The 13,422-nt window shown below is 37.4% G+C and overlaps 1 protein-coding gene across 2 annotated transcripts in view; it reads left to right on the top strand.

Moving 5' to 3' along the window:
* PARG (poly(ADP-ribose) glycohydrolase) overlaps positions 1–13,422 on the top strand; it is a 72,321-nt gene that overhangs the window by 55,447 nt on the left and 3,452 nt on the right. For both annotated transcript variants that reach the window (XM_050898568.1, XM_050898567.1), the window contains exons 14-16: positions 2,752–2,830; positions 3,652–3,760; positions 8,045–8,150. In XM_050898568.1, the coding sequence (XP_050754525.1) occupies positions 2,752–2,830; positions 3,652–3,760; positions 8,045–8,150 (294 nt within the window). The remainder of the gene's footprint in view (positions 1–2,751; positions 2,831–3,651; positions 3,761–8,044; positions 8,151–13,422) is intronic.

The raw sequence follows: 13,422 nt of genomic DNA, 5'->3' as shown, positions 1-13,422 counted from the left end.
AAAACATAGCCCCATACTAGCTACTATGAAGAAAATTAACTCTATCCCAGCCAAAACCAGCACACCAATTTATCCCATACTGCTTCTGTTCTCCCAGCAACAGCAGTTTGGCCAAAGTGCTGCCAGTTGAATAACCATTTTTGTCTGACAAATTTCCAGAGCTTCACTTATGAAAACCCATTGACTTTCATTAACTTTCATTAACTTTGAGTTTCTGGGACGTGACTTTAGAGTTCATGTGATTTCTTTGAGTTTCTCTGTTATTGATTTTTTCTTTTTAATATATATGTGTATTTGCTTGTTTTTTTGTTTCCTGGTGCTTTTGTCATCAGACACTGCACTTCAATAAAAATTAATGAAAACAATGAACCTTGAAAAAGTCAGCTTAATACTTTGACTGTCATTTAATCTATCCCTTTACAATATCTTGATAACCTAGTCTTTTCTTTCCACATGCTAGACACCAAAGGAAATGCTTCTTTTTCAAAGTTGGAAGGTTTGCTAGGTTGTCCCCTAAAGAGAGCTCTCAGAAAAGTCACATAATTCCCTTGTCTGTCTTTCCTTACTGTTTGCTCACACACTTTTTCCAAGCATATCAGTAACACTGAATTCTACCTATGTCAGGAAAAGTCTTACTGAAGGTTGATAGCCTACAATTCGATTAGAGGGCTGACTTCTGAATATTTAAGCTGCTCACAGTTGTCCTTTGTATGAGGCCATGGACATGTGTGAATATATAGGCATAGTCTGCCATCAGAATTTTTGGGACTTTGATTTTGTAACAGGAAGTGAATTCTTCGTGAGGAATCTGTTACCATCCCTCTCATTTTGCATAGCAACTTTTCAAAATAGCCTTGAGTGGTATTTGTGTGCCCTCAGTATGGTTAATCATCTAGACAAATCTGAATAAATAGTGAGTGGATAATAGGGCAGATGAGTTAAAGAAGCACTGATAAGTCTTTTCAGTTAAAATGAACTTGGGTAAATGGGGAAAATGTCTTGAAGTATATGCATAATTTTAAACAGTTTTTAACAGCTTGTGTTTCCTATGCTTGAGACTACTGAAAGCACGCATTCACATTCCCTTGTCAGATGAGGTTAAAAGTGAATAGTTTTATGTTTCTGATTGTTCAATTTTTATTTTTATTTAGAGATTGAAAAACTTTGAGATTAAATTTAAATATTTATATTCTCAGAGTATCACCAATCTGTACAATAATTAGGCATGACTCTTGACTTAGTAATCAGATGTTTTGTGCTGTCAGCTTACACATCTTTCTAAAACCTATTTTTCTGTTATATTTATAGGAATAGCTGGTGTCACTGTTTGTAATTAAGGGGTTGCTTAACAGTTCTCTTACTCTTATTCTTTATAACTTGTGCCAAACTGTACCTGTATGAGCTGAAATTTTCTAAACAAGGTATTCTTTTCAGTCCCCTACTTTTGAAATTCAACTGTTGTGAGCTCAAAACAGGGAAAAGTTGTGATTTTGCTGTGGCGTTACTTTAGGAATATTTCTTTGAAGCATTTGTGCATCCCCAGGTTTTGAAGCAAGGTCCTGAAGTTTGGTAAAATGAGGTGAAAGGCAGCCTTTTAGAAAGGTTATGATCCTTACTCTCAGTTAAAATGCTCTCCTTGGTCTTGGGATAAACCTTTGAAAAGGAGTTGGCATAGCAGAGCATAATAGCTAAAATTACTGGAGGTCTTGGAGAGCTCCTTTCTTGCAGCCCTTAATGCTTGCCAAGATACCCTGCTGGGCTTTTTCACGGAGCAGCCAAGTATGTTCCAGACCATGGTTTTGTGGGTCCTCGAGCTTTTACAGAAGTAGCTTCTTGGTACTGACGGCCACAGCTGAGAGCAGTGGCCTTTCGGTCCATTGAGTGCCATTAATTGCTGTGATACCTGAGAATTTGTGTCAGGAACCATAGTGCAGAAATCATGCTGAACAAATGTAAAACAAAACGATAACAAGGGAAAGAGGTGTATTGGGCAATGAGACTAGGAAGCTTAACAGTCCTACCTATCCTTATGTAAGGTTGCCTTCAAGAGACTGTAGGGCAACAAACTGGGTAACACTGGCGTGTTGGAAATCCACTTCGTTTCTGACTATCGGGGTTTTCTTTGGCTTTATGGATTTTAATTTTGTTAGAGAAATAAAACTTGTTAGAGAAATAAAATGTATAAACATATAGCTCACCACATACGCTTTTGAACATCTCTAAATTTTTCTTCTCCTGTTTCCTAAACTGTCAGCCCAGATGTTTGCTCAATTGTGACGAAGTAGGGTCGCTATGTTTTCAATAGCGGAGTGACTATTTTGTCATTGTGTTTACAGGTAGTAGCCTCAAAAAAGAAGAAAGAAAAGCAAAATGCTGGTGGCGCAAAGGCTTACAGTCTTTGTTAACCAGATATTAGCCAGTAAAACTTTAAAGATGACAGGCAGCTTATTGAGAAACTACTGAACTTAGGAGTGGCAAAGTTGAAAACTATCTTCTTGTTATATACCGGACAGCATACATAGATCTGCACTTGTAATGTTCTGTGGTGGATGCTACACATCATCCGTGGAAAAGAAGCTTCTACTGGTTACAAGAAGATCTCGTATTCTTGGTGCAGATATGAATCTCTATTTTCCATTGCTTCTGAGAGCTGTATGTTCATTCAGAGAAGCAGTGATTCCAATGAAAGATTTGCCAAGTGAAAAAGTATGTACATACTTTGTATGTAATATGGAAAATCATTTGTTTCAGGTACTGAGCAGTACAGTGAGTATACAGGCTATGCAGAAACTTACCGGTGGGCAAGAAGCCATGAAGATAAGACCCCAAGGTAAAGTTCCACATAAATATTTCCAAGTGAAGGAATAAATAAATGTTATAAATTTGAAAACTTGGTGCTTTAAGTATTTCCTGCCATTTGCCTGAATAGAGTATTTGACTGTGTGATCCTGTTCTCTTCAGTAGAGCCAACAAGCTAAGAAAGTTATCTCCTATTAATAATGAGATATTAATGCTAATAAATGGTACCTGCCAATATGTCAGTTCTTAAACCAACATCTTTTACGGTTATATGCATTTAATTCAAATTTTTAAGATACTGACTGAACTGTGGATGGTAATGTCACAAGAAGTTTGAAAATGGTTCCTCAGGTGCCACAGTGCAGCTGATGTGTGGCAAAATAAGATCTAATGTCAAGAATCTGAGTAGAAAGCTCTGAGCTCTTGAATTTATTTCTCCAACAATGTTATCATAGCGTATACACAAAGTTATTCATTTGGTATAGAAACACACACAATGTACTCCCATTTAAATGTTGGAGGAAGACAGAGAGCCAAAGTGCTTTTCTTTGACCTTGCGGTGTTCTTACCTACTTAATAAATAGTTCTGTGTAATTAGATTTGTTTCACTTCTATGCCCAAAGTCTAGCCAGAGTATTTCTAAATTTATAGGGAGACCTGTCTCATTTCTGATGCTGCTTTCATTCCTGACCCACAAAGGAAAAAAAAGTGCTCCACTGTCTGTTATGAGCTCACCTTTCTAGCTGCTTCTAACAGAGAAACTCTGCAGGGAATTGCTCATTTTGGATCATGATTATATGGCCAATATTAAACAACTAACGTCATCTACTTTTCTCCTCCCTCCAATTTTAGGGATGAATGGCAGCGACGCTACACGGAAATTGTTGCTATAGATGCATTTCACTTCAGACGTTTCCTTGATCAGTTTGGTCCAGAGAAAATTAGAAGAGAGCTCAACAAGGCCAGTAACTTCTTACAACGGCCTACAGTCTAATGTTTATAGTACCTTTTCAAATATTTTTGTATTATTATCTTCAGCTAAGGAAGTTCTTGCTTAGTTGTGTCTCTCATAAAAGGTGTACTTCACGGTTTTGCTGTCCAATGTTAAAGCAGAAGCTTGTCAAATAGAATGACTGTTATCCTTTGATATGCTATTCAAAGGTGTATTTTATTTAACGTTCAAAAATATAAATGAAATTTGGATATACATTTTGTTAACTCTTCCCTGTCCTGCTCCTAAATTATGATTTTTAAGTTCTCTTCCCATGATTGGCTCTGCTGAATCCTATTCAGCCCTGCAGTCAAGGTGGAGAAGGGGGTGCCTCATGTTTTAACATGGTGACAGTTCATAAATACGGTGCCACTTGCTTTTCTTCCACCTTTCTTGTTTGCTCTTGGGGTATTGCCATATTACCTGGGAGTTTATCTTTTCATATATTGATGTCTTCTTGAGATCAGATCCAGCTGTTCATAAATCTCCTATCTCTATTTGCACAATAGCTGTAAGGGCTGTTGCAACTGAATATGTGTATATACATGCCAGTTAGAGCTTACAGTGATGGGGGTGTTCAGAATGATAAATCAGGCCAGTTTTAGTCCTTTAAACAAAACTTTGACTGACATTCAGAAACAGCACAGTTCCTACTAATAGTTCTTACACATTATTAATCATTATCACTACTTATTCAAAGCAGTAGGTCCTTGACCTTACCCTACCCTACGTTAGCTGTGTGTATACAAAACTGCACTGCTCCAATGGCTATGGTCCTTGATAGTCTTAGTCATCAAAGTTGCCAGGCTGAAGAGCTCTTTGACAAGGGAAGCTGGAACTGTGGTGGGCACTTTTTTTCTCTCCTCTGCCCTCCCTAATTTGGGATCTTGTCCTTAAATAAGATATTTGAGTTTCTAGATGGTTCCCAGTCCTCGGTCTCTGCCCTGGACTATGTGCTGCATAATCTTTGGGAACATGGGGTTACTTTGCCCAGCCATGGCAGGTGCTTTATCATGTTGCATGGCTGAGATTTTCATGTTACTTGTTTTTCTTCTTGCTTTGCTGCTGCTTCTTTTCTTGAAGCTAAAGCAGTCTTTTCCCAGCTCTTGAGGTTGTGCTTTTTCAATGACTAGTAATTGCCATCAGTGAGCTGTTTACAGTTCTGAGGCCTTAGCTTTCAACCTGTGCCAATGTTTTCAAGGCCTTTGCTGTTATCCCATGCATAAATTTTATCTCCTAACAAGAGATGCCTGGTATCAATCTCCAGTTCACGTAGCAAATTCTCGTAAGTTAATAAGAAGGCTAATGGGCCAGAATGAGGGCCTTGCATGGCTAGTATAAGGCATAGGTAGTGAAAGGTCTGTGGCTTGTTATAGCAGTGGCGATGCTATTTTTACTGGGCAGTTATGTACAAGAATGCTTATACAGTTATACTACATTAGTGTGCTTATATTTGGGTTCAAAACATGCTAACGATAAAGTCTGCTTAGTGTGCTTCTACATTTATAGATACAGCAGGCCTCTACTTTAGCTAGGGTGTTAAATATAATGGCACAATACTACCGTTGTTAAAGTCTCCTACTTTCAGTAGCGTAGGAGGGTATAGAATAATATAGGATGCACTTTAAGTAAATTCAAACATAGGAACATAGGGCAGTGTGTTCCTGATTCTCAGCTGGAAAGGGAATATACCTGAAAGCTCATCTTTTCCTGCTCCCACCCCCCACTGCACCCCCCCAAAATGATGTGCAGTGCTGAAGGACTAATTTAATTTAGTTGTAAAACCTTAGCATCTTGACTAAAGGAACATTCATCAGCTTGTTTCTTCATGGTTGGTAATGAAATTAGCCCTGAAAAAGACAGTAAATAAATTTTGTAAACTTCAGTGATATCTTAGTACAAAATTCAAATTACCTACTCTAGTGAATTTATGATCTGCCTACAATTTTCAATATTATTGATTGGGTTTGGATTTTTAAAATGAATTATGGTAGATCCATACAACTTTTTATGCAGTTTGTTAGTTTGGCTGATGTTGTTTGATGAGGACTGATTGGTATTTTAAGCCTGAGTTAATTCTCTGTTTACTACAGTAAAAATTTCATTAAGTTTATTGGAGGTTCTGTAATACTTAAAAAAATATTTCTGAATGTACTGTGGTGGGTTTTTTTAGTTTGATTTAAAATTAATAATTAACCTTAAGATTTTTCTGTGGGTGAAAACAAGTTGATGGAATAAGCTTTCTATTATGATTTAATAAATCAGGACTCAGTAAGCACAGTATATGCACACAGGCTTTGAAATACGAATGTATTAGTATTAGCAGACACAGCCCAGCATCCAGAGGTTCTTTTGTGTGTCTATTATTTTGTTAGACATTAGGAAACGATTGAAACAGCTTAAAGTGATTCTTCTTACAACTTATATTTTCTTATAAGCCTATATAATTTCTCCTTTATAAGATCCATTTGTCTTAAAGAACCAGATGTTCACTGTCGGTTAGTTTTCTCAAAAGGTAGCTGTCTGAGGCTGTCCCTTGTTTCTGGTTTAACCCATACTCAGAAAACAAGATTAATATTGTCTGAAGTCTGCTGTTCAGAATAAGAAAAAATCATTGTATCTGATTTCAGCATTAAGATTTGTAGATATATGTGTAAGAGATGTCACTGTTTCATCCTTGCTAGACCCTTGAGATTATTGCCTAATAAAGACTCTCACTAGCAGTAATTTCTCCAGTTGCAAGTTCCACTTTCCAAATCCTGAGGAACAACTGACGTATAATTGGGCTTGCAATCCCACTCAAATGTCATTAAGCCTATTTTGATAATCACCGATTAAAAAAAAAAAAAGCTACAGCCTCATATTTGGCAAGAAATGCTTCCCTAAGAATTACGGTATACAGAACAGTTATGTTTCAAATGGTGTTAACTGTGAGAACTATATATAACAGTTTTACATGAAAACAATTGTAAACATCACACAACTTCTAAATAATATGAGATACCATATATTTGAAGTTGTGTACAACTTAAAACCAGATTAATTTATGTAGTTCAAAAGAAACAGCTCTTCTGCTTCCCATATGGAAACAACTGCTTTAAAACTGCAGAGAAAGCTTTCATATTCCTGTATTCCTAGGTGAATCCTACTTAAAATGTTGGTGCATTGTCTCTTTTTTAAAAAGTGATTAGTTTTATCCTTTATTTGCTATGAAGAATCGTATGAGAGCACTTAGATATTTTTCTTCATTGCTGCTGAAGTCCTTCCAAGTATTTGCTGACTTTCTTATTGTGTCTGATGAGACAGTTTTTGTTCTCCGTGTCCTGGCAAGTTGAGAAATACATGTCCATTAAGTAAAAGCTGAAAAGCAAATGGCATCCTGTTGCAACACCAATCCATTTCCCTCACTAGGAGGATGGAGTCTGAAGAATTATTGTCCATACAGCCAGAGTACTAGCTTGCTTGGCCCACTAGTTTCGTACAAATGTGCTTTGGACATTAAGCACACTAATAGCTCTGACTTGAAAGAGCTCAAGAAGCTGCATGCACCTGATGATGTGTAAGTGCTCCTTATGCAAACTCTGAATCATGGTACCCTGCTAAATTATAGCTAACAGAAGTCTGAATTTGCAGCTTAGATCAGATTGGAGTGAAACCGTGGGTACTTCAATCTGTACCAGACAATTGTACCAATTCAATAAATTTTTGTACTGTTGAAGAACTTCCCGGAGAGATTTATCCTTTTTTTTTCCATACATGGAAGCACCTGCCTTTACTCAAGATTTCTCAGTGAATATCACACTTTTTCCTCCTACCTTCAGTTATTGCATTAGACTTGTATTCTAAGATGCCATTTTGTATTTTATTTTCCATTTTGAGGAATTTCAGTAGTACTGGACACAGCAGTTCAGCTGTCATGTATGCTAAATGGGCCAAAAAGCAACAAACATGATACAATCTACTGTTATTCTCTGCTCTGGCTATCCTGAAAAGTTTCCTATAGCTGTGATGAAATCTCTAGGAGTCAGCACCTGTATCTAATTTTTAACTTGAATCCAAATAAGGCAAAATTCTTCTTGCTTTAAATTCTTTAGTGATTGACCTTAAATTTAAAGGAAGACTAATGGTATATTGAAGTAGTTTGAATTTGGTATTGCTAGAAGACAATACTGATTATTGTTACTGTCTTATTGTTTGAAAATATTGCACCAGATTGCCTGTCAGCTTCATCTTCTGACTCTTGTCTGACTGCAGGCCTACTGTGGCTTCTCTCGACCCAATGTTCCACCTCAACATCTCTCTGCAATAGCCACAGGAAACTGGGGATGTGGTGCCTTTGGAGGGGACTCCCGATTAAAAGGTAAATTGTAGCAATTCATTAATGTCCAAATGAATCAAGTAACTCAGATTTTGATTCTTGGCCTTATTTTTTTTTGTTCAAGTACATTTTTTGGTTATGTTTGAATTAATATATTTTAGCCAAGAATTGGAATAATAATTAAACTGTCCATAGAACTGGTTCATTAGCTTTGATCTTTAGGCCGTGAGTAATGTGGCCTTAAACAATAAAAATGCACGCTGCTTTTATATGCTGTTCTCAGTTTAAAGTTTGAGGTAAGTATGTGATGGTGAAATGCTGAGTTTACAAGGACCTGTAGCGCTGAAACCTTCAAAAGCACAGACACGCGATATTAGTTCACAAAAGAACATGTTCATTGCAGTTCTCAGTCGTATAAATCGGTTGACCTTTCTGGAGCAGTCTTTTTAGATTATGCCTAAAATTCATATCTCTGCAAAGCTGTTTAAAGTACCTGGTAATTTGCAAGGCTTCACAAACTTGCTGGCAATGCTTAATGTTTAGTTTGGTCCTTAATATATTGCTGTATGCCAGAGAGGTTTCCAGTCACTCAGACATGCTTCTTTCTTTCCTGACTTGCCTGCTATATCACTCACTTTCTCATGTTCTTTTATTTTTAATTAGAGTATTTATAATGCGGCAGATATCACATGCCTATGTTCATTTAAGACTTTTTTCCATCAAGTCAAGAACTGATGGATCCTGACATTTAAATTGATATCCTGATTCATGTAGTTCTAAGTAGAAATTTACATTTTTGTTGTTTTCAAACATTTGGAGAGTATTTAAAATTTGCTTTTCTGAACAGCTGTAGGTAGGTACATTGAGACAAACAATCATCAGGCTACCAGCTTCATTAGTTTTCTTTCTTAATGTATTTTATTCATTGAGCATCTATTTTTTTCTCAATGCTCATTGATTTCCTGACAGTTGTTTTTTGATTTCCATTAGATAAAATGGGCTGCCAAGTGCAGATCATCAATATCAGAAGTAGTATTTACTGCAGGATCTGATCATACTTGATTATGATTATGTTAGGAAGGTTTAATAAATGCTTTGATTTGCGTAAGGCCTCCTCTTGGATCTGAACTGTAATATCCCATGTGTATTTTTTTAATTTATGGCTTTCTGATAAAAATATGGCTCATCTGATCTAAGCCATTATTTGTTCAACACTGGATGTGACTTTTAGAATAGAGATTGCTCACTGCAATGCTTTACTTCCTCTCCCCATCGGTCAGAGCTCAAAACTGAAGCATACTGACAAAGACCGACGGAGCTGAGTCCATTTGGTGAGGTAGCCCATAAGAAAAGTCTTTGATGTAGACAAAGCCATGAGATGTAGTTCTTCATAACTTGGCTATGAACTCCGGGCAGAACAAGAGCATGTAAAGACTTGAACATTCTCTCGGTTTTATTTTAACTTAATATTTTAGTTTGAGCTTTCATTTATGTAACTTTTCCTCTGGTTTTGGATCAACCTTTTTTTTTCCAAAGTCTGTGAGAATTAACACTTAACAGCAAATTACAGCACTGCTGCTGTTACGAAAAATTCATCTAAACGTATGTGTGTACTCTCAAGTCTTCTCCTGTTCTTTTGGCAGACCTTACAAAGACAGACATTGGTTTAACTTGCACTTAAGTTACTCTTTTTGTAAACTCAGCTTAATTTCTTAGTTGACTCTGAAAAATCAATACTTAATAAAGAGAATTAAATGACAGAGATGTGCTATGGGATATGGAGCTAGTTGTTTAGTATGTGACGTTTTTCTCTGAGCTGATGCTGACTAGAAACAAGATGGCTTCTTTTTTTTTTTTAAACTGTCAGCTACGAAAAGAGTACAGTAGTTTGTCATGTGTGTTTTTGTCAGAGTAGAGTTGCATTTGATGTGTGATAACCAAATGAAGTCTTTTCTAGTTCACAGATACTCCCTGCACAGTCATAAGTGCTAAAGGTGTTTCTCCCTTTTGTTCTAAAATGCTGTATAGGGTTATTCTGAACTGCAAATTCTCTCAATGGTTTCACTTCATTAGAAGCAAATTTCTTACACTGGAGAATAATCTTTTGCACTTCATAGGGAGTCATAAATTCTTCATTTCAGAATATGTTTTAGAAAACTCTGAGATCACAGTACACAAAAACTCTGAGAAACAGTATCACAGTTTCACTGAACCCAAATAAGTAGCTTTTGTTGACTACACAGGCTTGACAGTGTATTGCAATGACAAAATAGTTTAAAATCTTGCTTTTTCATTTAATGTTCTTAAATATACACCCTTGTCCTTTCAGAAGTAGTATCTGGATCTGTAACAGAGACTTCAGAACCACCAAAGTATTCGATGTAATTGGATGTAACTGGTTAAGCGCCATAATGCATTATGATATTTTATCATGGTTTTTTTTAGTCATGAATTAAAGGAACATGATTGTGTATAAAATGTATGATGCAAAAACTGAAGTCTTCTTAAGGGAGGAAAAAAATCATCTGGCTTTATAAATTAAAGACCTAGTACGTAAACAAGCCAGATTCCAGCTAAATTAGGGATATTTCCACAAAATTTTAGTATAAACTTAAGACTTTCAATACTGAAAAAAGTATGTTTATATAATTGGGAGAAGTTGGAAGATCTTGTCTTGCTTTTCAAAGCAGAGGATAATTTAACAATTACTAGCTGCAGGGGCTCTGTGCAACTGTCTAAAGATTGGAAAAGTGTTGTTTTATTGAAAATGTAAAGGAGATGATCTGATGAGGCATCTCATAAATACGTAAATTTAACATCTAATGATTGTGAGAAAGTACTCTTTAGCTGAATTGGTGTTCTTATTTATCTGAGAAAATAAAGTTCAATAGGAAGACTGCCATCAGCTTTAAAAAGACCCTTGTAGGATTAGTGGAAGGAGAGAAAAGCATGCATCTTGCCTCATGCAAATGCGTGTGATACCGAGGTGCTACCGTGATAGTACTGCAGTTCTGAACTTACACGATAGGTAACGACACAAGGAGCATTGGGTGTTTCACCCAGAGTGGCATTGCTGCGCCTGCAGTAGCGGAGTTCGCTCTGCTTGCCCCTGCTGTGTCTCTGGTGCCACTTCCCTCGCACCGATCTCTGGACTTTGACTGCGCTGCCGCAACGGTACCACAGTAGGGGAGTCCCTGGTGATGACATCCTTTCCTCTGGATAAAAGGGACTGAACACGTAGGGCCTGTGGGGATAGTTGGGTCCCCAGAGGGATTTGTATTGTGCTTCTACCTGGGTGATATGCATCTCGCTGGGTGGTAGAAGAAGATATGTCAGCGCAGCCATTCCTTCAGGTGCAAGTCCAGAAGAGTTAAATGGGATCGCATCAGCTGGGTGCAGGGGGTAAGAGAGCCCAAATTTCTCCAGACCCCTGTACCACAGGCTCTATTGCTCTTCCTGTGATGCTCCTTTCTGTATCAGCATGGAAATTTCACATGGTATTGTATATCATTAATGCCCAGAAGATTGTGAAGCCTGATTCTTGACAGAAATTTTGACCCTCATTTCATAAGACTTATAACAATTCAAAATAAACAGTAGGATATTTTTAATATCTTCTGTAAAGTGAAACTGCATTGTTTGTTTGGAATGAATAATAAGATTCATTAGGTTCTGTTCCCCTATGCAAGCTAGTTAATTAGACCCTTTAAAAGCTGAACTACTGAAGCTTTACCAAATCCACAGCTGGTTCAGTAGTTTAATTAAAATATCATTCCCAGATTGAGATTAATTTCACATGTGAATCATGTAATTTATAATTTTAGCTATGGGTTTACAAGAGGTTTTTTTGATTAAAGAATGCAGTATTTTATTAGGTCTCTTTAAAAATGTGAAAGATTCTTGAGCTGAGCTATAAACAGCTTTCTATTTAGTTTCCACTAGCAGGTGGTAATGCAGTACGTACGCTATTTTATTTAAAATTAATCTTTACAAAGACAATATTAATCACGTTTTAATTAACTCTACTTACTGGGTAGAAAAGGAAAGAATTAATATCAGAACTGCACCCATAGGCTCTGAAATAAGACAAGCTGCAATAGATTAAGTAGTTGCTGGGGTCCATTATTTGGGCTGTTGTAACATTGCCTGAAATGAATGTGTGATTGATTGCATACGTCTGTGACACTCCAGCCTCGCAGTACTGGTTGGTGAAAAAGCTGCGCTCTCGTGATAGTTTGGTGCTAACTAAAAGGGTCCTGGTTTTTCTTCTCCCCTTCCCTGTTTTCGGCTGTATGGTCTGGCGCCCTCCCTTGCATCAGCTCTGGCTCTTAGCAAACCCTTCACTCAGCCAATTCAACTGCTAATCTAGCAGAAAACAATTAGCTTCTATTCTTTTGTTGTATAACTGTTCTGCCTAGTTGGTGAATGGAATTGGCTCAGTGAGATGTCTAATGAGCACCTGAGAGCTGCAGAAAAGTCAGGAGGTGGGTGAGAAGGGAGAGAACGTAGCTGGACCAGAGCCACTTTCTCCTGTTGCAGTGGGTCATTAGCTTGGCTCAGCTGGACCATTGGTCAATACCCCAGATGATTTCTCAAGACGAATCTTCAAAAAAATCTGTTTCCAAGATAGGAAGCATTCTTCTTTCTTTTCCATATAGAAGAACAAAGTCTGTCTATTCTGTGATGTTAGCCATTGACAGAACTTGGGATGCAGCTTGGGCCAGTGAGTTTGACATAAAGCTGGAAGCTAAATAACCTGAATTGCATTCCTGGCATTGCCACTCACTTTTTATAGGTCAGAACGAGCCATCATATTCCATGCTGCATAATTCTATTATAGGTAAGATGGACACCTTAAATTGCGCAGTAAGAGGCTGCAGAACCATAGTTCTCCTCTTGGGAGCTAAAAGTTGGGTCAGCTCCTGCCTTGTGTAGCTTACCTAGTGAAAGGGTTGGCTCCATTCCTTCTGAAGGGTGGCAGAGAATGGAAATTGATGTGCTAATGGATGCTTTTTACCCCGCTATTTGTGACTGAATGCAAGCAGCTTAAACCAGGATGTAAAATGGTGCTCTGTTGTCTTATGCTGTTGCGCACATTTATTGGATAATTAATGGCTGCATGCTGCTTGGGGGTGGACACAGACCAAAAAAACCCCTTTGATTTTTAAGCACATTGTTTATCTGAAAAGTAAGGGTGGTTGTCACTAGTGACTCCAGCAGAATACTTCAGCACTCTGAGCTGCAGTGCCCAGTATTCTTTGCTTTGTTTTAAAAGTGGAAGTAGTACTCATCTACCCATTGTTCAAATTGCTTT

The sequence above is a fragment of the Gymnogyps californianus genome, chromosome 6 (assembly GCF_018139145.2).
Source record: "Gymnogyps californianus isolate 813 chromosome 6, ASM1813914v2, whole genome shotgun sequence".
Taxonomy (NCBI): Eukaryota; Metazoa; Chordata; class Aves; order Accipitriformes; family Cathartidae; genus Gymnogyps; species Gymnogyps californianus.
The sequence above is the reverse complement of the archived record's forward strand: the minus strand, read 5'-3'. Positions and strand labels throughout refer to the sequence as shown.